This window comes from Muntiacus reevesi, chromosome 18, assembly GCF_963930625.1.
Source record: "Muntiacus reevesi chromosome 18, mMunRee1.1, whole genome shotgun sequence".
Taxonomy (NCBI): domain Eukaryota; kingdom Metazoa; phylum Chordata; class Mammalia; order Artiodactyla; family Cervidae; genus Muntiacus; species Muntiacus reevesi.
The window spans coordinates 14088947-14112796 of NC_089266.1; the positions used below are offsets into that span (position 1 = coordinate 14088947).

The 23850-nt window shown below is 47.3% G+C and overlaps 1 protein-coding gene across 2 annotated transcripts in view; it reads left to right on the forward strand.

The window, feature by feature from the left end:
• The window catches only part of PECAM1 (platelet and endothelial cell adhesion molecule 1), a 61744-nt gene that overhangs the window by 21364 nt on the left and 16530 nt on the right, over positions 1–23850 (forward strand). For both annotated transcript variants that reach the window (XM_065909315.1, XM_065909314.1), the window contains 9 exons: positions 4019–4267; positions 6149–6424; positions 10492–10779; positions 11607–11714; positions 13017–13044; positions 13718–13794; positions 16362–16415; positions 17415–17477; positions 23685–23741. In XM_065909315.1, the coding sequence (XP_065765387.1) occupies positions 4019–4267; positions 6149–6424; positions 10492–10779; positions 11607–11714; positions 13017–13044; positions 13718–13794; positions 16362–16415; positions 17415–17477; positions 23685–23741 (1200 nt within the window). The remainder of the gene's footprint in view (positions 1–4018; positions 4268–6148; positions 6425–10491; positions 10780–11606; positions 11715–13016; positions 13045–13717; positions 13795–16361; positions 16416–17414; positions 17478–23684; positions 23742–23850) is intronic.

A 23850-nucleotide genomic window follows, 5' to 3' on the forward strand; every position in this document is an offset into this window, starting at 1 on the left:
CTTTCGGCACTAGAATGTTAAGGTGGTGAGGATATTATCTAGTTTATCCAGTGCTATATCGCTAACAGCTGAACAGTACCTGGCACACAGTAGACTTTCAATACATATTTGTTGGATGAACAGATGAGCGTCGGGTGACAGCATTCCAGAAGCAGAGAGAGTTGGCACTTTTTGGTTCCCAAGTGAAAGTGTTCATTCATTCATCATTCATTTGCTCATTTACTGAAAGCCTCCTCTGTGTCAATATAGACTGTAGAGTCACAGTGACAGTCCTGCCAACTACCCAGCTAGGTGACTGGCAGATGTTGGATCCTGCGGGTCTATACCAGATTGGCTTCTGCTAGCAATTTAGTTTATTATTGATAATGGCAAATATTTTGATGGCACATATTTTTTAGATAAAATAGAATTATCTTATTAGAGAACAGTACTCAGTTCAACATATATTGAGCACCTTCTGTGTGTTGGGCAACTTTGGGGACCTAGGGAGCTGCCCTATGAAGCTTTGAAGAATTTCACAGACATAAATAGATGATGAGAATGTGATGCAATGATCAACTCCATTTAAGAGATGGTTGTATGGCCATGGGAGCAGCAGGGACTAAGTGGCAAACACAAGGGCAATTTCAGGGGTTAGAGCAGTACTCCAACCCCTCGGACCAGGCTACTTTAGGGAAACACGAGGCATCTTTGGACCACAAGATACTATTGCTGTAGCTTATCCCACATCAGAAGTCTGAGTCATGCTAAGTATTCGAGTCAATCAGAAGGTGAGGCTCCCTGGCCCAATAAAGCCCAGTGTTAGGCTCGGCCGGCCCTTCCATCCCCTCAGCCTGATGCTCTGTGCTCCTGTCCCATGTAGAGCTGCCGGAATCCTGCCAGGGCTGGCAGGCGACTCCCCCACCTTCAAGTGCTGCAAGCCCTTGGACCTGGCTCCAGGCCCACTTCTGCAGCCTGTTCTCCACTTCCCTGTTGCTATCCAGCCTCACTATGAGTGGTTCTATAGAGTGATGTTGGAGGCTCACAATAATTTTGTGGACATCAAGATCATTGAATTAGTAATTTGTCTTTGGCTCAAAAGTGGGTTTCCATCACATTTTCAGACCTAGGTACTGCCAGGACTCGCAACTCTGTCCTGTCATCTCATCTCTACAATCACACCCTCACTCTGGCCCTCACACCAGTATGTCATAGGAGTTCCCCAAGCATCTCTGCTCCAATTCATCCTTCGACTAAGGAGAAGCACCTGTTTGGCTTCATTGTTCCTGGGCTTTATGGGCTTCCTTGGTGGCTCAGTTGGTCAAAAAATAAAAACAAAAAAAACCTGCCTGCCAATGCAGGAGATGAAAGAGACCTGGGTTTGATCCCTGGCTCAGGAAGAACCCCTGGAGAAGGGCATGGCAACCCACTCCAGTGTTCTTGCCTAGAAAATTCCATGGACAGAGGAGCCTGGCAGACTATAGTCCATGGGCTCACAAAGAGTCGGACAAGACTGAGCATACATGCACACACACACACACCCCTTCACCTTGACTCTAGCCCCTTCGAAACATCTCACTTCACTCTGCCTGGAATATTCTTTCTGCTTGGTCACTGGAAGATCTCTATTGTCCTTAAAGACCAAGCCCCAAATCTCCCTCTAGGAACCTCCCAGGAAGAGTCCCATGGTCACGCCTCAGTTCCCATCACACTCTTCTCCTGTCTACAGGTCAACAGTCACTGTAAAGATTTAGCATTTGTCTTTATCATCCTGGGTGAGCTCTGGAAGGTCTGTGGCTCAATTCATCTGACAACATTGATACTTAGCACAGAGCTTGGCACGTTATAGGAACTCAGTAAATGTTTGCTCAGTGAGTGAATAAAAGACTTATCCTTATTAACCTGAGTGATGGTCCAGCAGGACTGTTTACATCTCCTCCTTTACAAACAGATTATTCCCTAACAACATCTCATTCTTAATTCTAAACCATGGTCCACCCACCCCAGCAAGATGTTTTGTATTTTTTGCATTTTTGTTTACTTATTTTTTTATTTATTTATTTTTGTTTGTTTACTTATTTTTAAATGTGAAATAATTTCTGTGGGATTCTTCCTGAGGTTTTTTTTTTACTTTTTTGGTATTTGTCCAATGAGATTGTAAGGTCCTTAAGGAGGTCAATTTCTTTCTTTTTTTTTTCCCCACTCCTAACCTAGAGTTTTGTTTTATTTCATTTTATTTCATTTGGCTGTGCCTGGTCTTAGTTGTGGCATGCTGGATTTTAGTTGCCCCTCTCATTTGTGGCATGTGGGATCTAGTTCCCTGACCAGGGATCGAACCCAGGCCCCATGTATTGGGAGCATAGAGTCTTAGCCACTGGATCACCAGAGAAGTCCCCTAGCCTAGAGTTTTTGATGGTGATTTGAAAAGAGGTAAGTTGATGTTCATTACATGGAAGGAAAGAGGGGTGGAATGTGCCTCAATGAATTAATTATTAGGAGATCACCTGATTTACAGTGTTATTTTATTCCCTATCAAGGAAACCAAGAAGACACTGTGTAAATACTGATTATAATTATGATGGAAATGACTTCCATTTCCATCCATGTAATATTAGTGATCATCACAACAGTGTTGGTTTTTACTTCCAAACCTGTATGGCAGATCAAATCCTAAATTTAGAGCAAAAGGTAGAATTTGACCCCTGAGTCCTGATTGCATTCTTAAACCCCTAAGGTTTTCTAAGAGAAACTTCAAGTCTCAGTCTCTTTCTCAATATGAAGATAGTCTCAAGCGCCACTGGCTCCTTCTTCCTTCTGCTTCAAGGGTCATAACCATGGAGTCAGTGCGCATTTGCTTACATGAAGGAGCCAAGTCTCCGCAAAGGTTAAGTAGCTAATTAGTAATTCCTCTGCAGCCGAAAACAAACATTTACCATTATTATAAAATACTGGTATTGTTCAGAGAATATTTGTATTAGGTGATGATGAAACTTCTTGAAAGTCAACCACAGTCTTTAATACTCTCGACATCCAACCTACAGTATGATGCTAATAACTCCTTCCAGTAGCATAGACTGTTGAAACTTACCAAGTTCTTGGCCTTGGTAGGCTTCAGGTGGCATCCTCATGCTCCTCCATGGGAAGTGCTGGAGGAATGGTGGCCAAGCTGCCGCTTCTCCCCAACTCCACAGCATCACTCTGCTTCAAGCCCAGACCACACTCCCTCCTGCTTCCAGTCTGGGTCCCTCCAACCCCATCCACTCTCCTTCCAGAGATCTCCCTACAGAACACATCTGAAGCTATCCCCGTGACTCAGACCATCCATGGCTCCCGTTGTCTCGAGGGTATAATCCACACTTTTTAAAATGCGATTCTCAAGTTCCTTGAAGATCTGCAAGCCTTCTTTTTCTTCTCCCACAGCGTCCCAGGCTGCCTGAACTTTCAGGTGCTTGAACCTCTTGCCAGACCTTCCATATGTTATTCTCTCTTCCTGTGATACTTTCTATCTTTGCCTGGATAACTTACCCCAGGAGTTTTCTCGTGCTTTCTTCAAGCCTACGTTCCATGTCCCCTCTATGGGCTCTACTGCAAACACTATCTGAAGAATCGCCCACGAGACTTAAGCACTTTAGAGGCAAGGACTGTTTCTTTTCTACTGCTACCTCTCCTCTGCCAAGCACAGAGATGGCCTGAGATAAATACTTGTGGGATGAAACGAGTGAGTGGATGAATAAACGAGTGAATGCCTGAGTCATTACTTGCCACATTACAAATTGCCAAACTTTTCTAATCCGTGTCTGTAAGATAAATTGGATTAATGAGGGAGGCAAACCTGCCATTGGAATCCCAGGAGAAGAATGAACCCTGGCTTGTGAATTGCGTGATCATCAGGTTCTTGAGAAACAAAGGGAAATTTTGTGTAGGAAGTGGGGAACTGGTTCTCCGAGAAGTACCTGGGCCACAGTCTTCTCCCTACAGGGGACTGGGGAGCTGGTACCCACAAACATCTCACCCCATTCCCACTCACTGTTCTTTTCAGAGTTGTTTTCCAAGCCTAAGCTGGAGTCTTCAGCCATACATCTGGACCAGGGCGAAGATCTGAACCTGTGGTGCTCCATCCCAGGATCACCTCCGGCCAACTTCACCATCCAGAAGGGAGGCACGACTGTCTCACAGACTCAAAATTTCACCAAGAGAGTGTCAGAGTGGGACAGCGGGTCATACATCTGTGTCGCAGGTGTCGGCAGGGTGGTCAAGAGAAGCAACACAGTCCAGATAACTGTGTGTGGTGAGTACGTCCTCGTTGGCCCTGAGACCCTCTGGACTGAATGGGAGAAAGGGAATTTATCTCCAGCCGCCACCCTCTCCATTTTGAAGATGGTTCAGACTGAGGCAGGATAAAAACCCAGGGGGTTGGGGAGGGGGATGTGGGGAGAGAGGAGAGAAAACAAGAGGCTGAATAACAGCAAGTGGGTATTTCTGCTCAGGATACAGGTGAGATGCATCGAGAGCGATGTCATTGGCAAAAGTCATGTTTGTGGCTTTGTTGTGGCTGCATGCTGATGAAGTGGCCTCCGAATCCACAGGATTCTGCTGCTTGGACAGGCACACACCAAAGGGTCAGGGAGGAAACACTGCTTAGTCAACGCTAAGCTATAAGATTTTAGGGTTATTTTTTTTGCCATACTGCCTGGTAAATGGGATCTTAGTTCCCTAACCAGGGATCGAACCTTCGCCCTCTGCAGTGGAAGCTCAGAGTCTTAACCACTGGACTGCCAGGGAAGCCCTTAGGTTCCAGCTTTTGATTCCTCTCCTGGCTTACCTAAAGGGCTGGGACCCCTACTGGGTAGAAGTAGATATCTGGACCACTTAGAGCTCGGCTTCTCGGACTTGAATGGGCACAAAACACCTGGTTACATCGCAGGTTAGATTGGGGTCAGGTTCTATGTCTTTAACCAGCATCTTGGAGATGCTGGTGCTGCTGGGCCCTGGACCACACTTTGAGTAGCGGGATGTGAAACGCCAGTCAAGCTGTCACCGTCACTGTTCTTATTCAATAGTCATGGTCCTTCAGTTTAGCCTTCAGTGTAAACCCAGCCAAGATTTTAGTCTCAACTGAAGCAGGATTTTAGCGGTCATCCACCCGACAAGGAAATAATATACAAGACAAATGTGGGTCATTCTATTATAATTCTTTGTGTTGTAGTTCTTGTGAGGAGGTCATTTCATCATATTAGCTTTATAAATAAGCTAATTTCTAAATAATGGCCTAGTAAAATTCTTGTTTCTGAGGCATGAAACTTACTATCAGGAGAAGCTGAAGCACTGAGAGTTTGTTTTAAAATATATTGTTGGATACTTGTTATATATATATTTTTTAACATTTTTCTTCTGCTTCTGTCTTTTCTCAATACAAAGAAAGACATATGAATGTGTGTGTATGTGTACATAAGATATGTGAAAATATAAGCATATATTTGGGGGCGATAATGTTTTTCCTGAATTTGTGTCATCCTTTTTTGTTTATGTTATTCTCTTTCCCTCTCCCTCCTCAAGAATCTTAAAGAAGTCCCCTAAAGATAGAGATGGCAGCAGGCATTTTATTTTACTTCATTGTTTTTTAAAATTAATTTTTGTTGGAATATAGTTGATTTGCAATGTCGCGTTAGTTTCAGGTATATAGCAAAGAGAATCAGTAATACATAATAGATATCCAGTCTTTTTTATATTCTATTCCCATATAGGCCATTACAGAGTATTGAATAGAGCTCCTTGTACTATACCATAGGTCCTTAATAGTTACCTCTTTTATATATGGTAGTGTGTATATGTCAACCCAAGTTTTCCAGTTTATCCCTCCCACTACCCCCCTTTCCCCTTTGGTAACCCTGTTTGTTTCTACACCTGTGAATCTTTTTCTGTTTTATAAATAGGTTCATTGGTACCATTTTTTAAGATCCCACATGTAAGCAATATTATATGATATTTGTCTTTCTCTACCTGACGTACTTCACTAAGTGTGGCAATCTCTGGGTCCAGGCAGGCATTTTAAATTAGAGCAATGATAGAGAAAGCCAAGCCCAGAGTTTGCAGAAGGAACACCTTGGGCTGGATGTTTTGTTTCAGATTGTTGTGTTCTCTCTCTCTCTCTCTCTCTGTGTCATTCTAGAAATGCTTTCCAAGCCCAGGATTTTTCACGACTCCAGGTCTGAGGTGATAAAAGGACAGACCATTGAAGTCAGTTGTCAGTCCGTAAACGGAACTGCGCCCATTTTTTATCAGCTTTCAGACGCAAGTAAGCCTGTGGCGAACCAGAGCGTGGGCTCAAATGAGCCTGCAATATTCAGAGATAAACCCATGAAAGATGTAGAATACTGGTGCAGTGCAGATAATTGCCATTCCCACACCAAGATGTTCAGCAAAGTTCTGCGAGTCAAGGTGATAGGTAAGTCTCTGTGCTATGAGAAGAATCCATGGGGGACTGCAGTTTTAGTTCACATTTTCAAAGGTTTGAGAGTGGACAAGAGAAGTGGATGGTACTTGTGCAAAGTCCATAAACATGATGCATGCCAAAGCAAGACCAAAGCCCAAGTAACTGGGACTGGAAAATATCTGGTGGTTAATCAATGTGGCTGGTATCATCTATTTTCAGAAACTTTCAAGTGAACTGTTGAAGTATAAGTAAAGTGTCCCAACTTGAGGAAGCACAAAAGTTGGGCTTTGAGGTTCCCTTAACATTTGCTCCTTTTCATTTATTTATTTGGCTGTGCTGGATCTTACGTGCAGCATGTAGAATCTTTAGTTGTGGCAAATGGGATCTAGCTCCCCAACCAAGGATCCAACCCAGGCCTCCTGCATTGGGAGCGCAGAGTCTTAGCCACTGGATCACCAGGGAAGTTCCACTTGCTCCTTTTTATAATGTTCTTTATTTATTTGGGTTGTGCTGGGTCTTCGTTGCTGCACGTCTCTACGCTAGTCGTGGTGAGTGGGAGCTACTCTTTGTGGCAGTGCGTGGCTTCTCATTGCGGTGGCTCTTGCTTCAGAGCACGGGCTCTAGGCACTCGGGCTGCACTAGTTGCAGCTCCTGGGTTCTAGAGCACAGGCTCAACAGTTGTGGCAGGCACACAGGCTTAGTTGCTCTGCGGCATGTGAGATCTTCCCGGACCAGGGATCGAACCTGTGTATCCTGCATTGACAGGTGGATTCTTTACTACTGCGCTAGCAGGAAAGTCCCTGTTTGCCCCTTTTCAGATGAACTGACAGTCCTCTCTGGGAAATGTAGACCAGAGCTCTTCTCTACCATGGACCCTGGACTCCTGGCAGGGCAAATTCTGTCATGTGTGGAAATTACAGCAGTCAGAGCTGCAGGCTAACAGTCACTGGGACTCTCATACTCAAGAGAAATATACCATTGTCCTGGGAATAATTTTCCTTGAGCCTTGGTCTTGTATCTTTCAGAAGGCCTTAGGAGTGCCATTATTTGCATCTCTGAGATGTTCTGCATCTTGTTGTAAAAAGCTTAACAAGGCTTCCTCTTCCTCCTTTTTGCTTAAGGACTGCTTATCTACATGTGCAATGTGGACATCCTGAGTTGGATAGTGATTCCTCCTCTAATTGTTTTTCAGGGAGGCATACTAGTTGGCTTGCAAGATCTCAGTTCCCTGACCAGGGATTTAACACATGTCCTCTGCAGTGAAAACCCAGAATCCTAATCTCTAAACCTACTATTAATGTATAGCCTAAGAGTAACAATGTGGGAGACCTAGGTTTGATCCCTGGATTGGGAAGATCCCCTGGAGAAGGGAAAGGCTACCCACTCCAGTATTTAGGCCTAGAGAATTCCATGGACTGTATAGTCCATGGGGTCGCCAAGAATCAGACATGACTGAGTGACTTCATTTCACTGAGTAACTGTATTTCTCAAATTAGCATTTGAGAATAAGCTAATCATGCCATAATGATTAGCTAATAAGCATCTCATGCCATAGGTCATAACAACAACAACAAAAATAAGATATATTCTTTGTACCTCCTGATTAAATAGTGAAGAAACATTTTAATGTATTTGAATAACAATGCAAATAAATATTTTAAAAATGTGACCAGGCAACACATTATTAACTCTCCTGCAAACTCTCCTTACAGTGATGATAATAGGAATTAAGGGTATGAAAGATATCATCTCCCTTGAGTGGGAAGAGCTGGGCCAGGAGCTAGGGCTCGATGATGGGTAGGCAGAGAGGGCTCAAGATGGTCTCTAGCCTAGTCAAATAGGTGATCAAAAGGCTCTGTGGAGTAGCTCAAAAGGCTGGGGATGGATGACTGGAAAGTAAGGTTGGGAATGGAGAGTCATTGGGTAAAAACTTGTAGAGTAACTGAGCCTAACCATGAAGGGCATCAGCTGCCAGTCGGAAGAACTGGGGCTTTGTCCTGTGTGCAGTGAAGAGCTAGAAGGAAGGAGGGCATGCTGAGAATTGGGTCTTGGGAAGATTCACCTGCTGGTCCCATCAGTTGGAAGGGGTAGGGGACTTCAAACCTTACAGTGCTTTAAGAAGCTAGCGTAGAAGCCCATGTGAAACTCTTGGTTTACAGCAGGTCACTATTGGACTTCCCTTGTGGTCTAGTGGTTAAAAATCCACCTGCCAATGCAGGTTGGATCCCTGGTCTGGGAAGATTCCGTATGCCACGGGGCAACTTAGGCTGTGGGCCACAGCTACTGAAGCCCACGTGCTCTAGAACCCACACTCCGAAACAAGAGAAGCCACCTCACAGAGAAGCCCTTGTACCTCAACTAGAGAAAGTCTGCATGCAGCAACGAAAACCCAGTGCTGCCAAAAATGAATTAATTAAAAAAATAAAGTGGGTCAATATTAGTGGCTAATGTTTATGAGTGCTGATCATATGTCCAACCTTGTGTGAACTATGTTAGTAAATTAGTCCCATTCACACTTACAATAGCCATGTGAGCACCATATTCATATCATCCTTATTTTACAATGAGGCAACTAGGGCTTAAGATAAACAGCTGGTGGCCTGCAGTGCTGGGAATTCTGGTCAGGCCGTCTGGCTCCTAAGCCTGGCTTGCCACCACCCCCTTGTGCTTCACAAGAAGAGAAGCTGTCAGGCAGGCTGCACCATTCAGGAGCCTTCCTTGTGATCGACTCCTGCCATCCCCTGCCAGGCCAGGTGCTCCCTTTTGTTGGATCAGCAGCTCCATTTTCTGGCCATCCCCTGCACTCACAAGAGGGTGGTTCATAAATCAGATCCTGGTCTGCTGATCAGTTCATTCTCACACTAGTAGTAATGTACTTGGGAAGACTAGGCTTGGGAAGTTTAGGCTCAGAATTTTGGTGGCTAGACATGGAGTAAAAGAGGCTATAGGAGGAAGGTGAGTTCTGCTCAGATCTGCTGAGAGTGAGAGGCTGGCAGGGCTTCTTGGTGGAAATGCACAGGTTAAAGTCAAGACACAGAATTCAGGGGAGTAACCTGGACTAGATCTTTGTATCTAAGCTTTAGATGCTATGTGTTTATGCATTAAATGTGCAGATAGAAGCTATCATGTAGGTGAAATCACCAAAGGTGAGAAGGGAGATGGCAAACTGAGGACTGAATTTTGCAGAAAGTCTGAATTTAGGGAGAAAAAAATGATGAATAAAGAGAAAGTGGCAGGAGAGGAGGTAAGAGAGTCAGAGTGAGGCTTCACAGGAGCCCAGGGGAAGCCGAAAAGGAAGGGCTGGGTGACAGGTGCGAGCCGTGGGGAGGCCAAGGACGGGAGGCGGGAGGAACGTCCAACGTGGATTTGACCTAAGGAAACTCGGGGAGGAGTTAGTTGGGAATCAGGCGACCTTGGAGTTTCTTCCAAACCAAAAATGCAGTGCAGTTTCAGAAGCAAAGGGACAGAATTCAGGTTCCCAAGCTCACGAGGAAGTGGGAAGTAAGGACGTGAAAGCAACTGGTTTAGATCATTCAGAGGAGGAGAAAGACAGGACAAGAGCTAGAGAAGGCAGTGTGTCAAGATTATTTGCTTGTAAGATCTGGAAATGCCCTGCATCTGGGTTAAGCAGAGGGAGAGAAATATCACACACACACACAGTCACACATACAAACTCACCCAGAGCAGACCCCAATAGAACACATAAGCTAATCGTATAGTTAAGCTGAGTGGTCAGTAATATTGGATTGGCCAAAAGGTTTGTTCAAGTTTTTTCATAACATCTATGTCCAACCCAATACTTGAGGTGGTAAATGAAGGGGCGCGGGGGGGGGGGGGGGGTGGGTGTCCCTAGCCTCTTGTGTCTAATCATCGTGTGAGGACAGGTGTCCATTGCTGCCCTTCTGGGCTCATTGGGGGAGGACCTATCAAGAATGTGGGGTAACACAAGAGACTTGAGTAAGGGGCAAAGTCCAAGTCCGAGTCGTGATTACAGAAGGCTGGCCGTGGCCAGCGGCCGTGTCATGTTCCTCCCCTTGCCCACCTCTCTGCTCAGCACTAATCCTTTGCCTCCCTTCCAGCCCCAGTGGATGAAGCCCAGCTCTCTATCCTCTTGAAGGAGGAGGTGGAGTCTGGGAAGCCCATTGTGCTTCGCTGCTCCGTGAAGGAAGGATCCGGTCCTATCACGTACAAGTTTTACAAAGGAAAGGAGACCAAACCCTTCTACGAAGAAACCTCAAATGCCACCCAGGTCCTTTGGCACGTGCCCACGGCCAGCAAGGAGCACGAGGGACAGTATTATTGCACGGCCTCCAACAGAGCCAACCTTTCCAAACACGTGAGCCCAAGCAACACACTGAACGTCAGAGGTAAGTCAAGGTCTCAACAGCAGAAGGCAGTGCGAGCTGCAAGCTCAAGGCCAGAAAGCGCATGTAAGAGGACTTGGCTGGGAACTTAGTGCATCTTGCTGTGGCCCAAGGGACTAACATCCACCAGGCTCTTTGGTGGCGGTAACAAAAGTCCACCCAAATTAAGTATGAAACAGGAAGTGATTATGATAAGGAATTAGAAGGACTCCACACAGTCCTCATTACAAACTTCTTGGTGCAGAGACACCAACTTGGATCAAGAGTCCACCCACGAACCGCCTATGGTTGAGGGGAGTGGGTCATGCAGAACAGACATGGTTAGAGGGGCCCACCTGTGTGGGTAGCGGATGATGTATAGAGAGTGAAGAAGGGTGAACAGACAGCTTAAAAAGCATCTTCTTCAGTCTTATGGTCCCCTCAGGTCACCACTGACTCTATAGCAGAAACAAACATTTCTGCACCTACTATAGAGTCCCTCAAAGGTAGATGCTCAGTGAAAGACACGAGTGACAAGGATATAAAAATCAGTCTTATTTGTTGCTTAAGTGAAGTGAAGTGAAAGTCACTCAGTCGTATCCGACTCTGCAATCCTATGGACTCTATAGTCCACGGAATTCTCTAGGCCAGAATACTGGAGTGGGCAGCTGGTCCCTTCTCCAGGGGATCTTCCCAACCCAGGGATCAAACCCAGGTCTACCACACTGCAGGTGTATTCTTTACCATCTGAGCCACCAGGGAAGCCCATTTGTTGCGTAAGGCTGTACTATTTCTTGTTGGTAGAGGGATAAACATATTTTTTAAAAATTTTTTCTTTTTTTCATTTTCAGTCTATCTTGCCCCCTGGAAAAAAGGACTCATCGCAGTGGTGGTCATCGGAGTGATCATCGCCACCTTGGTATTTGGAGCCAGATGCTATTTTCTGAAGAAAGCCAAGGGTGAGCATAGTCCTTTCATTCCATCCTGCCAGGCTGCCCTGCCAGGGAACCTGCCATGGAGGTGAGGGGCTTCAGCCTCATGGGAAGCTTGTGTCCTGGTCCAGTGGGAGCTGAGGGCATGTGGCTGATGACACTTGTTTTCCTGCTGGGGTGTCACCTTCCTAACCAAAGATGTTGGCTTTGGTGGGTATGAGCTTTTACTGCCCCTTGGAGTTAGCCAGGCATGAGTGAAAGCCTTTGCTTTCTGAGTTGGGCTCCCAGGAAAAGACAAATTTGGGGGGAATGTTGCATCTACACGTGATCAGAAGTAGCCCTTTGTGTGGGGCTTTGACCACACCTAGTCCGACAGCTGGTAGAGTTGGGCATGAGTGGAGACACCCCCCCCCCACACACACACTGAATGCCTCCCGGTCAATCTTCTGCTTGTGCTATGATTTCTACCCTATACTTGGGGTTAGCCATACAAGGAAGGGAAGCCAGGATTATCCACTGACACTGAGGAATCAGTCAAGTAAGCAAGACTCAAGCAAAAGGGCACAGCATCAGTAGAGTCTGCAAAAAAATATTTTTTTTTCAAATTTTGTCTATTTATTTTGGCCGTGCTGGTTCACATGCCCGAGGCATGTGAAATCTTCTGGGACCAGGGATCAAACCCACGTCCCCTGCATTGGCAGGCAGATTCTTTACCACTGGACCCCCCAGGGAAGCCCTACATTTTTTTTTTTTGAGATAAGGCAGGTTCTGTTTGAGACCCCTGGGGCTGCTGCTGGGGACAGGAGGGACCAGATGAGATGAGGTGGGTTTTTTTCAAAGCAGTCCCTCCGGGAAAATGGTCGTTAGGACAAACTGCTTCCTCAGGGTCAGTCTGGCCTTTGTCTCAGGCCAGTTTGGGATTCAAAGCATGGGGACTGATTTAACTTTTATTTTGGGGAAGGTCTTGGAGCAAAGAGATAGTCGCCCATTTATCTGGCTCATCTGTTTCCTATGCTATCATCTTCCTCTTTGCCACATTCCACAAAGGGAAGTTGCTCCTGGTTGAAATGGTTGAAATGCCAACTTCAGGGGAAATGATGTGAAATCTCTTGGTGTGAGACCAAGAGAAGACCTACTTTGTTTATTTGTTTGTATTCCTTTAAAAAAAAACAAAAAACTGTGACTTATATTTGGCTTTCTGTTTTCTCTTTTTATGGGTGTTCAATCTTCAAAAAAAAAAAAAGTCCAATATGGTTCAAATGAGTGTTCCCATCTGATATGGATGTGGTTCTTTATTCTGACTTTGGTTCTTCTCTTTGTCTTTTAAAGCCAAGCAGATGCCGGTGGAGATGTCCAGGTCAGTGTCTTTTGGAAGAGGGGAGGCTGATCTGTGGGTGTGGATAGACTTGTCTGGCAAGGATTTCTGTCATTAGGAAGTCTTCAGTGGTTCTTGGCAAACTCAAATAATTTAGAACCTTGAGTGCAAGCTGTGGAGGGGTGTGTGTGTGTGTATGTGTGTGTAAGATTGCCAACTGTCCTTCAGGAGAAGGAATGGCTTTATTCTGAGATCATGTCCTTTCTACACTTTTCCTTATGAAATTATGGTGGTAGATAGAATTTAAAATTTTTAAACTTAATTGGCAAAATAGAGTTTCCTTAAACAATGGTTGTACTATCCTTACTGTTTTTGAGATCTAAACTCCCCAAATATGGAAACTATCTCTCTGTTCCCGAGAGAAAACATTAACACAGGATAAGGAATCCCCTCCCGGCATGGGATTCACCCAATAAAGGATTCCTCATGTTCATGCAACCTTTGGTCCGGACACTGATTTCAGTGGCAAAAAGGTTTTTGTCTGATAATCATAGAACTGAAGAAAGCATGAGTTCCAAATAAGAGAGTAAAATTTTCTCGTTGCAGAAAACTCCTCCTGGTTTTTCTCATGCTCTTTCTTTGACGATGTTGTTAGTTTGGAGTTAGAGCCAAGAAAAATGTTATTTCTTTTTCCCTTTTTAAATTTCAATTTAAGGCCAGCCGTACCGCTTCTGAACTCCAACAATGAGAAGACATCGTCAGATGCCAGTACCGAAGCCGACAGACATTATGGTACCATCATGGTTTTGTGCAGTTGTTAAGAGTTTTTCCAAGCTTGCTCCCCATCTCCTATCCTTCTGAGAAGCAGAATCCGTGGGCGGTAGGGTGAGGCTGAACGGGAAACTCTGGCTTCAGGCAGAGGCGCCTAATCTAATCAGTCATTGGGTGGTGGGCTAGGAAGCAAAACAAAAACGTCAGAAGAAAGGCAGAACATAGTGTTCTAATTTCACCACCTTTTAAATATCCCAAGGAACGAAAGGTGGGGAATAATTACAATGCTGTGGACAACCACGTGAGTCCTTTTCAAACACGGGACACTGCCCACGTGTAATCATGTTCCATTTGTAAGATAGAAACCAGCTATGAAATGAAGGCACTGGTAAAACATCTCAGATGAAATTATTTATTGCAAGCACAAGGCAATTTCAAACTTGCCACTATGGGAAACGAATTTATAAAGATTTCACTGTTAGTAGATGCACTTAAAATAAAGAAGTGGAAAAAAAAAAAAAAAGAAAGAAAATAAAGAAGTGGTACAATCAAAAAATACTTAGTTGTGAGGTTTATTGCAAGCTTGAGAGTCAGCTCAACCGGGAGCCAGTTCTGAGAGTTCTTTTCTTTTCTTTTCTTTTTTAATTTATTACTGGCTGCACTGGGTCTTTTTTACTGTGTGCAGGACTTCTTTCATTATGGAGAGTGGGGGCTTCTCTCTAGTTGTGATGTGCAGGCTTCTCATTGTGGTGGTGTCTCTTGCTGTGGAGCCTGGGCTGTAGGGCATGCAGGCTTCAGTAGTTGCTCAACATGGGCTCGTAGTTGTGGGCTTCAGAGCACAAGCTCAGTAGCTGTGATGCGTGGGCTTAGCTACCCCACAGCATGTGGGAGCTTCCCAGACCAGAGATGGAACTGGGGTCCCCTGCATTGCAGGGGGGATTCTTAACCACCTGGCCACCAGGAAAGCCCCAGGGAGTTCTTAATCCTGTTAGATCTTGGAGAAAATTATTCAAGCCCTTAGCAGGTGTGCTGGCTTTTTCCCAGAGCGGGCCATGATTACATCACACAAAGAGTTCTGTCCCAGATAGCTTTGGGAGTTGAACACTGATGTTCTTTTTTAATTTTGTAACAGTGTCCCACAAAACAAGAAATTTTTCGAATACCCTCTTTATAGGGAAGTCTTGAGAAATCTTTTGAGAAAGGAGCAATTTCTATTGTACAGAATCACAAACTTTTTAAAAAGTAAAACAAAATATTTGTCATAATAAAAGTAATGTGCCAATAAAGAGAAGAGAGCAAATACGTCATTTGAGAAACTCCATTCAGAAAAATTTGGTGGATGTTTAGCAAAAAGTAATCTAATGCTATAGAGAAAATACCTCTTTCTGGTATAAAGTGGGTTCTGTTGGTAATATGTATTATGTATACATAAGTATGGGCTTCCCTGGTGGCTCAGACGGTAAAGAACCTGCCTGCAGTGCAGGTTCGATCCCTGGGTTGGGAAGATCCTCTGGAGAAGAGAATGGCTACCTACTCCCATATTCTCACCAGGAGAATTCCATGGACAGAGGAGCCTTGCAGTCTACAGTCTGGGGTGGCAAAGAGTTGGACAGGACTGAGCGATTAACATACATAAGTACAAAGATATGATACTTTAAATACTGATACTTATATTAAAATAGAATTTCCTCTCAAATTTCTAAAATGCAGGAACTACTACAATTCTTGTTATATTTTTCTCTGCATGGGTTATTTTAGCTTATAAATATACGTTAGCAATCACAAATCACAAAGTGCATACATGCTTAGTCGCTCACTTGTGTCCTATTCTTTGCAACCCTACGGGATATAGCCAATCAGGCTCCTCTGTCCATGGAAATTTCCAGGCAGGAGTACTGGAGTAGGTTGCCATTTCCAGCTCCAGGGGATCTTCCTGACCAAGGGATTGAACCCACATCTCCTGCGTCTCCTGCGTTGGCAGGCGATTTCTTTACCACTGCATCACCTGGAAAGCCCAGTAATCATGATAGTAATTAGTAAATACATAATGGCATGGAACAGAAAACCATGTGCTCTTCAGGGATAGTATTTATAGCATTCATAAGAATTTTTTCTAATAAAGAACAACTTGGTTAAAAAAAAAAAAAATCAAAGAATTTTCCCCTTGCCCAGGTATTGCAGTATCTTTAAACCATGTTCTCATGGACCCAGTTCTCTAGATAGAAAGGGTTAGTTCACCAGTATCCCTCATGCTTCTTGTCACTGACTCATCCCTTCTAGAATTAAGCTTACTTTCCTTTGAAATTGCTTCTAGTGAACAATTCTAAATTTTGAACCGTTCATAAATAGACGTGTCCTTCCCGTGCGATGGTGGACATCACACCGGTTTTGGAAAGACACCACGCTGTGGGTTGGATGGGGCCCAGAGGCACTGGGAGGGTATTCAGAACCCAGATACACTGTGGTTGCCAACTACACTAAAGAAATTGGCCTGGACTTCTCTTGTTAGTGCCACTGAGTTGTTTGCAATTTATGTAGAAAACTAGGAACTCCATGGTCTCTCACAATGATTGCTATTTTTCAACTAGGTTACAATGAAGATGTTGGAAACCATGCAGTGAAGCCATTAAATGAAAATAAAGGTAACTATCTAATTTTTTAAAAATTAGAAACCTTTGCTTTTATGTCAAAAATGCCTAGGAAAAGAACTAAAACTGTTCAGACCCCATGGCTGTTTCCTCACCTCTTCTAAATGGAGATGGCTCTTGGTTTTTCCAAAGACACTATCTAGTATCTGTTGTTACTTGTCTTAAAGGTAAGCAGCAGTGCTATTTTATTTTTCATGTGTATTTTTCATTTTTATTAGACATTTAGTAGATACACAATAATGTTTATAACATGCATAAAATGTAAACAGTAGCAATTCAATAAATACCTACCCATTATCCTTAAAGAAAGAACATTTCTACTATGTGTATTTCTCCCTACCCCAGCCTCTTAACACTTTTTTTTTTGCCAGCTTTACTGAGATACACTTGTCATATAACATTGCATAAATTAAAGTGTACAATATGATGGTTTGCAGTAACTCTATATTGGAAAAAACACCTGTGCCTCTGCTATTCAAGAGAAGGGAGAGCTTCCTGACTTGTTTAGTAGCCCATTCTGAGATCAGGAAGTTCCATTTTGGCTGTAACTTGATTTCCTATGCATATGCCTCACACTCTTCAAGCACTTTGAGGTTGGGGGTCCCGTTCCTCATTTCCTGAGATCCTCACCGTCTTGGAGAAAGTGTTCTGTGCTTGTGGTCAAGGAGAGGGCTTCTAGAGGTAATGCTGTGACCCATGCTGGCTGGATTCTGTATCTACTTTGCAAGTCTGCCCACTCTGGTAACAATGGGACCTGACCCGGAGGGTCCTTCCACATCCTGGGAGTGCGGGCTTCCTCACGACCTCACTCAGCCTCAGTTTTCTCATCCACTTAGAGTGGCATTAACCCTGTGTCCGGTTTCCCCGATAAAAAATACCGACTAATTTGATCATATGAGTAGAAACCTCTAATGTGGCCTGAGTCTCCGCCCCAGCACCCCCGGCCCAGGGAGACCCTGTCTAACCTCAGGCTGCTGTGCTTCTTTCGAGCAGAGCCTCTGACCTTGGACGTGGAGTACACGGAAGTGGAAGTGACCTCCCCGGAGCCTCACCGAGGTAGCGCCGCCCCTCGAGGGATCCCCCACATTTTGCTGTCTGTTTGGGTGTAGATGCCAGACTGGATGGACTGTGCTGTGGCCCCGGGGCAAGAGTCCAGTCACCCTCGTCACTCAGGAGGGAGGTGGCCAGCAGACAGGCGGGCTGAACACGCCTGAGGCAGGAGCAGTGACCCCCATCCAGGCTTAGAGATGTACAATTGCATTATTATTTACCATACTACTAAAGATGGGTGTGTTTTATTGAGCAGTTACTAGGTGCTAAGACATGGGCATGTTAAGAGACTGTTTGAGGTGTAGGCTGCCTCACCCCTGGGCATTTGGGTGTTCTTCCAGAGGGAACCCCCTTGCCCTAGTCCAGTACCTTCCTTAAAAAAAATTGCTTACAGACTGAACTTGTGTAAATGAAATGTGTGTTTGAAGGAGCGAGCGAGGGCTTGGCTATTTAAGGGACAAAGACTTTTGAAAGCAGAGAATCTCTCCATAGAAACAGTGGCACCAGCATTATGGGTGTGTGTGTGTCTGCTCAGTCGTATCCGACTCTTTGCAACCTTATGGACTGTAGCTGGCCAGGCTCCTCTGTCCACGGGATTCTCCAGGCAAGAATACTAGAGTGGGTTGCCATTTCCTCCTCCAGTGGATCTTCCCAACCCAAGGACTGAACCCACATGTCCTGTGTCTCCTGCATTGGCAGGCAGATTCTTTTACCACTGAGCCACCTAGACTTTGGGTTTTATTTTTCTGTTTGTGATTCTCCTGGGCAGGCTGGTTTGGGGGACCAGCCCCTGTCTCTGGTCCTGTGCTGGAGAGACTGACTCAGGGTGGGTTAAATCCACAGCAAGTGCTAGAACATCAATCTCAGTTGGTTCTGACACCACAAAAAGACATGCATATCTACCTAAGCCTCCTCAGCTCCCCCAGAGGCTGCCACACCAAGGAAGCAGCCATCCAGCCTTCCTGCCCTGCTGGGAAGCTCATTAGGACTGTTGCCAAGCTCCCCACTTCCTGCTGAGGCTGAGGCCAAACCGTGTTCACTCAGCCTGGCACACCAGGGACTGCCTTGCAGATTATGCCTCTGTCGCCTCAGCCAAAGCCACACAGTGAGGGCATTCTCCGGCTCCATGATCTGGAAGAAGTCTGTGGGTCCTTCCTTCCTCCTCTGCTTAGCTCAGTTCCAGGTACCATGTCTGCAGATGTGTGTGTGGAACCTTCCAGGCAGGGCCGTCCCCTGGGGTTAGGTGCTGCCCCACGGGGCCATGGGGCCTGTAAGTCTCAGTAAGCCTGGCCCCTGAGCTGATACTGCCCATCTGCTGGCCTACACAGGGCATCCCAGTTCTATATTTAGGCTAGATGGGGGCAGAGGTGGGGGCCACGGCCGGCCTGAAGTTCTCTCCCTCTTATTGTTTCATGGTAAAGTGATTTGCTTGTTGGGTTAACAAATTAAAGGCCCATGATGGAGCAGCCCCAGTACAAGCATCGAGGATGACGTATGTGGTCCCCCTCTCATGGAGGTGTAGCCTCTGAGGGAGTCAGGGATGAGCAGATGGTATCGGGTTAGAGTCAGAGCTTGCGGGAAGAGTGGGGAGTGAGGAGAAGGCCTGCAAGCTGGTGCGTCTTCTGGGTGGTCCCAGAAGGCCGGTCAGAGGGGTGACCTTTGAGCTGGGGCCTGAAGGGCACAGAGAAGGTGGCCCCGCCAAGAGGAAGGAGGGCTAGGAGGACTAGGAGATGTGCAGGGCAGTGGGAGGTGGCCTTGAGCTTGGCTAATTTAAAGATCTGAAAGAAGACCTTAAGGGATCCTTAAACGACACTTTCAGATCCTTAAATCCGAAAAGGGAGCCAAGGCAGATGCAGCTGGAAGGACCGGGTGGGGCCAGCGAAGTTCTCTTTCTATTCTAGTCCACTGAGACCAGACCGGGGGCCTTTGGAAGCCTTTAAGCAGCCAACTTCCTTCTTTAAAAGTGATCCTGTGGTCTTAGGACTGGTATGGAGGGCGGATTAAAGGGAACAAAAACTGAAGCCAGGCGAGAGGAGATGGGGATGGAGCCAAGGTGCTGGCAACGGATAGATTCTGGACATATGTTAGAGTCAGACCATAACCCTGGGCGAGACATTCACGGCCAGGATGAGGGAGACAGAATTTCTACATGTTTCTTGACTGAACAACTGCATGGATGTTCACGATGCATGCAATTGGGAGCACAGGCTCAGGGGGAGCCTGGTTCAATCAGGTTAAATGTGAGAGCCTGAGAGGGGACGGTGCCAGGGCTCAGAACCGAGTCTGGGTGGGTTGTGGCTGATGGGATTTTAGGGGGGCTCCTCGCCAGCCTTCCCGGATCTGGCCTGAGGTCCTCCATCCCTGTGCCTCGTGGGCTCCATCCCATGTAAACAGCTCACTTCCTCCTAAGGGGGCTTCAGGCTTGGAAGGAAAAAGGAACCTCAACAAGAGGTCAGGACTGCATGTGCATGGGAAAGTCCGCTGTCCTCCATGCCCCACCAAGCGCTCAAGCAGAGAGTGATTGCCCTGGGCTCTGACCTTGCAGATCTCTTAAAAAAAATTATTTTATTTATCTGGCTGCGCCAGGTCTTAGTTGCAGCCTGCAGTAGCATGCAGAATCTTTAGTTGTGGCATGCGAACTCTTAATTGCGGCATGTGGGATTTAGTTCCCCGACCAGGGATCGAACCTGGGCCCCCTGCACTGGGAGCTCGGAGTCTTAGCCGCTGGACCACCAGGGAAGTCCCTGGCCCCTCAAGGTTCTCATACTGGTCCCAGAGAGCCAGGCGAGGTGGAGTGGTGAGGCCTGTATACAAGGCCTTGAAGGCTCTGGGTTGAGGGAAACTGAAGCAGGAAGAAGGAAACAGGGCTTTGTCCTCGGGAAAGTGTCTGTTTTCCATTCCTTGGGGAGGCTTTCCATGTTGGCAGCATCTGGTTTTTTTGCTTGCAGGTAGGGAGGGAGAGGTTGAAGGGACAAGAGGATTCCCGGGACCGGATGAAGCAGGGGTGCTTTCGTGCCCAGTCATGCAGCTGCGGGGGTGGAACCCCTGGGGGGACTTTCCCCAGTTTGCACAGAAGTGCCGAGTGGCCTTCGGGGGCCTCGGCAGACCAGGGTGAAAATGGGAAGTCTCTAGAAGACTCCAGTTGTTTTCTGGACACAGCCTTCTCGACAGCTAAGGAACAGTGGGGGAGTCCGGCCCAGGATGGTGTCTGCCTGCTCACTCCCGCGGGTGGGGAGTGGGGCCTTACTAGGTAGGGAGAAGACCGTGGGTTCAAGGCCACTGGTAGACTTGACCTGGTCTTGGCCAACCCAGTTCCCTATTGTCCAGGCCTCCCTCCTCTACAGACGGGCTGGAGGAAGGAAAAGAGACCAGTCCAGCTCCAACCGTGGCTGGCAGCTGCCCAAGTGGTCACTCGCAGGTGGAGGAGGGGTGGGAAGGAACTTGTTAAACCCCGGTTTGTGGCCTGTTTGCTCTAAGACCAGTTGCTGGGAAAACCCCGTGACGTTGAAGCCATCTCTTTCTCTGTTGAACAGAGAAAAACAGAAGCCCAAACAAAGCCCCTCCGGAAACATCCCTGACAGCAGAGACAAACAGCCTGTTGGCCTGGTTTAGTCATTAGCAGGCAGCTGCTGCCTCGGAGCAGTGGGAGGAGGTGGGGAGCTCTGAGTGAGCTGCAAACTTCATCCACATGCCCAGGGGAGACAGGAGGGCAGGGGTGGGGGGGTACCACTGGGGCAGCTGCAGCTCTGACAGCTTAACCAAGAAGTGAAAACTCCCTGTGCCCCGGCTGACACACAGAGTGATGGGATGAAAGGGAGCCAAGTGCAACTGCTTGGATCCAGAGGGTGTCAGAGCGTCCCCAAGGTGACCAGAGGTACCTTGGGAGCCCCTTATGTGCCTGGAGATGGTGGGCTTCCCAAGAGTGTCCAGGCCCCCAGGCTTGGCTGCCCAGTCCCTTCCCTCCCTCTGCTGAGCCCGTTGTGGAGGATTGCTCACACTGGGCTGATGTCCTAGAGCCTTATCACAGCACTGTTTGCAAGCCGCCCGCCCCGGAACCTGGAGTTCCGAAAGCTGGAGCCAGGTCCCCATTCACTTTTTCTTCTTCCACGGTGCCCCGCACACAGTAGGTGTTAGGGCCGTGTTGAATGAGTGAGCGTCCAGGCCTGACATTGAGTGGAGAGTCCTTCAGGGATGGGGTAGACCCGCCCCTACCCTGGCAGACATGGGGATTGCTGGAGCTCCCCTCTACACCCCCAGGTCTGGTGCCATGGAGAGAGAGTGGAGAGTGGGCATCTCTGCTGTCCTGTTGGAGAAAGATGGGTGTCCCAGTGGGGGGTACCTTGAAGCTCAGCCACTCGGCTGTCGGTGCCCGGGGGAGTCACTATGATGCCTTCTGCAAGGTCCTGACACCCTGAGGGCCCCAAGTTCAGCAGCTGTACTGACCTGCCTCCCAAGCTTTCTCCTGGCATTCAGGTCATGAACTAGGAACCACCACCATTTAGGGAATGATGGTGATTTTCATCCTAAGACCTAAAACTTCAGTGATCAGGCTGATCATGTAAAACCTTCCGGAAGGTCTGAGACAGAGACCCCTGCAGGGAGACTGACTGTTGTCTTCACTGTCCCATCAAGCCTTATAGATGCCTCCAGGTAGATGTGCAAGGTCTGGTATCTGGAGGAACACAAGACCCAAGACGCTGCCCTAGAGGAGTGGGGGGTTCACCAGGGGAGACGGTTGTGGAGGCAAGTAGAGTCAGTGTCATGGGCAAGTGTCCCCAAAGTGCTGTGGGAGCCCATGAAACTGCCCAGGGCCCAGGAAAGAGGGGCGTATGGAAGGGAAGATATAGGGGTGTGAGGGTGTGTGCACCCAAGTGTAGGAGCAAAGCTTGCACTGGGGCTTGTAGGACAAGGAGGAATGGGCCACAACAAAAGGGCCTTGCAGTCAGTGGAGGAGTGCAGGCGGGGTCAGGGCATGGGAGAGGGGAGTCTGGTGAGTGGAGGGTATCTTGGTGTAGTTAGAATCAGTGTATGTGCCCTGGCCATCTGCCATGGAGGAAGGCAACATCGAGGTGGCATTACCCATGGTGGTAGGAAGCGTCACCCAGCTTGGGGTTCCATTTCCTGGTCTGTAAAGGGGGAAACCTGGCCACAGAGCACCAGGCGTTTTTCTACAATAAGGCCTCCTGGTCCTTTGTGCAAATGATAGGGAAGTGGCAGGTTCCATCCTGAGGGTGTGAGTGTGTACAATGTGTGTAGATACACTGTGAATGTGTGCATATGTGTGTATACACAACCTGTGCATGTACATCAATTTAAACAGATGGCTGTACTGGGAGTTCTTTGTCTCCCAAACCCTTGAGTCTCCCCTGGGTGTAACCTACACCTTAAGTTGGTTATCTTGTCTGCTGTTCAGGAAGAGTCCAGACCAGAGGATCTCAACCCTGACTGCATAGTAGAACCCTCTAGGAAGCTCTTTCCTGGAGGAGGACATGGCAACCCACTCCAGTATTCTTGTCTGGAGAATCCAGTGGACAGAGGAGCCTGGTGGGCTATTGTCCATGGGGTTGCAAAAAGTCAGACACGACTGAAGAGACTGAGCACGCATAGGAAGCTCTCTCTCTTTTTTTTTTTTTACACAGGAAGCTCTTAAAAGACCAGTGCCAGGGCCCACCCTGGACTGTCTCAATCAGAATCTGCATTGAGGCCAAGGTTTTCGGCGTTTGAAATCAACCAACCCAGCTTCTAGTGTTCTGAGCGGGTCTCCGCTGATCCTTAGAGTCTCAGTGATGCCCAGGCTCTAACCCAAACTTTCACAAGGGTGACTGGAAGACCCTATCCTGGCCTCCTGGGACAGGGCTGGCAGAGCAGCTGGACACGGGGTCACAGTGGCAGAAGGAGGGAGGGGGCTGCAGAGCTGGAGACTCCAGATCTGCATGGGGGGCACCTCTATCCACACCCCCAGGGTCCAGGATCCCACAGTGGCCTGTCGGTCTCATACTTCCAGGCTGAGAGACCAGGATCTTCCAGGAAGTGGCCCAGGCTCAGTGGTGACAAGGACGCCAGGGGCCCCTGCAGACAGCACTCATGGGGCAGGCCATGGGGTGGACCGTGGGGGTACCACATTGCTTGGGGCACCCCAACATTCTCCTGCTTCAGCAGTGGCTGACCTGGAGCCCAGAGGTGGCTGCTGACCTGTGCTTGGCCCCTTTCCAGGTCTGGAAACAAAGGGCACGGAGACGGTATATAGTGAAATCCGGAAAGCTGATCCTGGTGAGTGAGGGTCCCCCACGCCCCCAGCCTGGGTCGGGGGGAGGGCACTTCCTACAATTTCATCCGTGGGATCTCGGGTGTGGACCGGGGTAAGAAGGTGCAGAGATGG